General features: G+C 40.9%; 1 protein-coding gene across 1 annotated transcript in view; it reads right to left on the bottom strand.

The window, feature by feature from the left end:
• LOC119585744 overlaps positions 1 to 1509 on the bottom strand; it is a gene marked incomplete at its 5' end in the record, with an annotated part of 12123 nt that overhangs the window by 370 nt on the left and 10244 nt on the right. The window contains 1 exon segment of the mRNA XM_037934451.1: positions 1 to 1439. Within this exon segment, the coding sequence (XP_037790379.1) occupies positions 1278 to 1439 (162 nt within the window).

The raw sequence follows: 1509 nt of genomic DNA, 5'->3' as shown, positions 1-1509 counted from the left end.
TCCGGGCTATAAAAATACGTAAATTCTTACGGCACCTCTCTTGTGGCATGATAAATGCACATACTAGCATGTTATGGTATACAACACTTCAAGTATAACACTTAACACTGACAATTACATTTAAATGCAGAAGTTGCTGATTAACGCATCCACAACCGATCCCGAACAACAAACATAAAGAGAACATTGAAAATGAGTATATCAGGAGAAACTCGGGCAATGTTTCGGACGCTGCGTCACTCCACTTGCATCTTTGCAGCGTTTCGGGCGCGCCATCAAGCTATAACATCAGTTTTTTTATTATTTCTGTTTCTTTTACTATGTCACTGATCTTTTTCTCATACATAGTGAAATGGCTGATCTGCTCCTAGGACTTTAAGAGAGTAGAAAACAATCTATGTGGTAAATTTAGAGTTTATAATCAGCAGAATACAAAGGTTGTGTTACTTTCTAGTACCATCCTGCCTATAAGAAGCTATAAAACTCATACACTGTAACTTGCGTAAAGCACTTGTTCCAACTATACACTATCTGAAATCCTATGACAAACTATCAAACATCTAGAACCTGATGCTATCTGGGCTTCCACCTGAATTCTGTCTGCACAAGACGATTCAATTTATCTTACGGACATCACTTGGCGGAATTTCAGTTCCACAATGTTGGATTTGCTCTTTTCTTCTTTGTCGCCGAGTTCCACTCTTTTTGTTTTCCTTTCTTCTTTTTCTCCGGCTTCAGTTTTTTCTCTCATTTTCATATTCTGATTCTTATCCCTTACAGGTCCTAGATTCTGGTATTGAACATAATCTCCACTGGTTTAACTCATTAATGTTTTGACATTGGGGACGCCTGACACACGTCATAATTACCTAGAATTTTATTAGTATCAATAAATCTCTTACTTTAGCAATTTGAAAGATGTCGTTGATATCTCGAACACGGTTTCAAAGACTGGCTTCCTCACCAACTGACCAAGATCACTCTCGTTTACTTCTACGCAGCAGCCATAGGTCAGGTTCTCTGTATTTCCCTACAATTAAAAACTGATGAGGTATCGCTTTTCTCTCATATCGTCTACTATCCTTTAAACACCTTTACGGGTCTAAGCAGACCCCGTGTTACCTAAGAGATAGAACAAATTTTCATTCGACAACTGACGTCATTCATATTTGCAATCAAAACTCCCCATTTTCTATGAACGATTTCCTTCAAAGAAAATCGCATTCCATAGTAAACTATAGAGGACGATGAGCTCTGGAATGGCGCACGAACTGGTGTTAGCTCGGGCGCGCGTCGTCGATCTCGAAGTCCTCTTCGTAGTCCATGTGGTACGGCGAGGTCTCGTGTCCTCCGCGCTCCTCGTCGGGAGTGTTGTAGCCGATGTCGATGTACTTTATGGGGTAAGTCAGCTGGTTGCCGCTGTCCCACGAGTAGATTTCCTGAGGGGAAGGAAGACCAGATACCGATAATGGAAAATGTTTCAGTGATACTCAGGGTGAGCAAGGGAAG

The sequence above is a fragment of the Penaeus monodon genome, chromosome 20, assembly GCF_015228065.2.
Source record: "Penaeus monodon isolate SGIC_2016 chromosome 20, NSTDA_Pmon_1, whole genome shotgun sequence".
Taxonomy (NCBI): Eukaryota; Metazoa; Arthropoda; class Malacostraca; order Decapoda; family Penaeidae; genus Penaeus; species Penaeus monodon.
The sequence above is the reverse complement of the archived record's forward strand: the minus strand, read 5'-3'. Positions and strand labels throughout refer to the sequence as shown.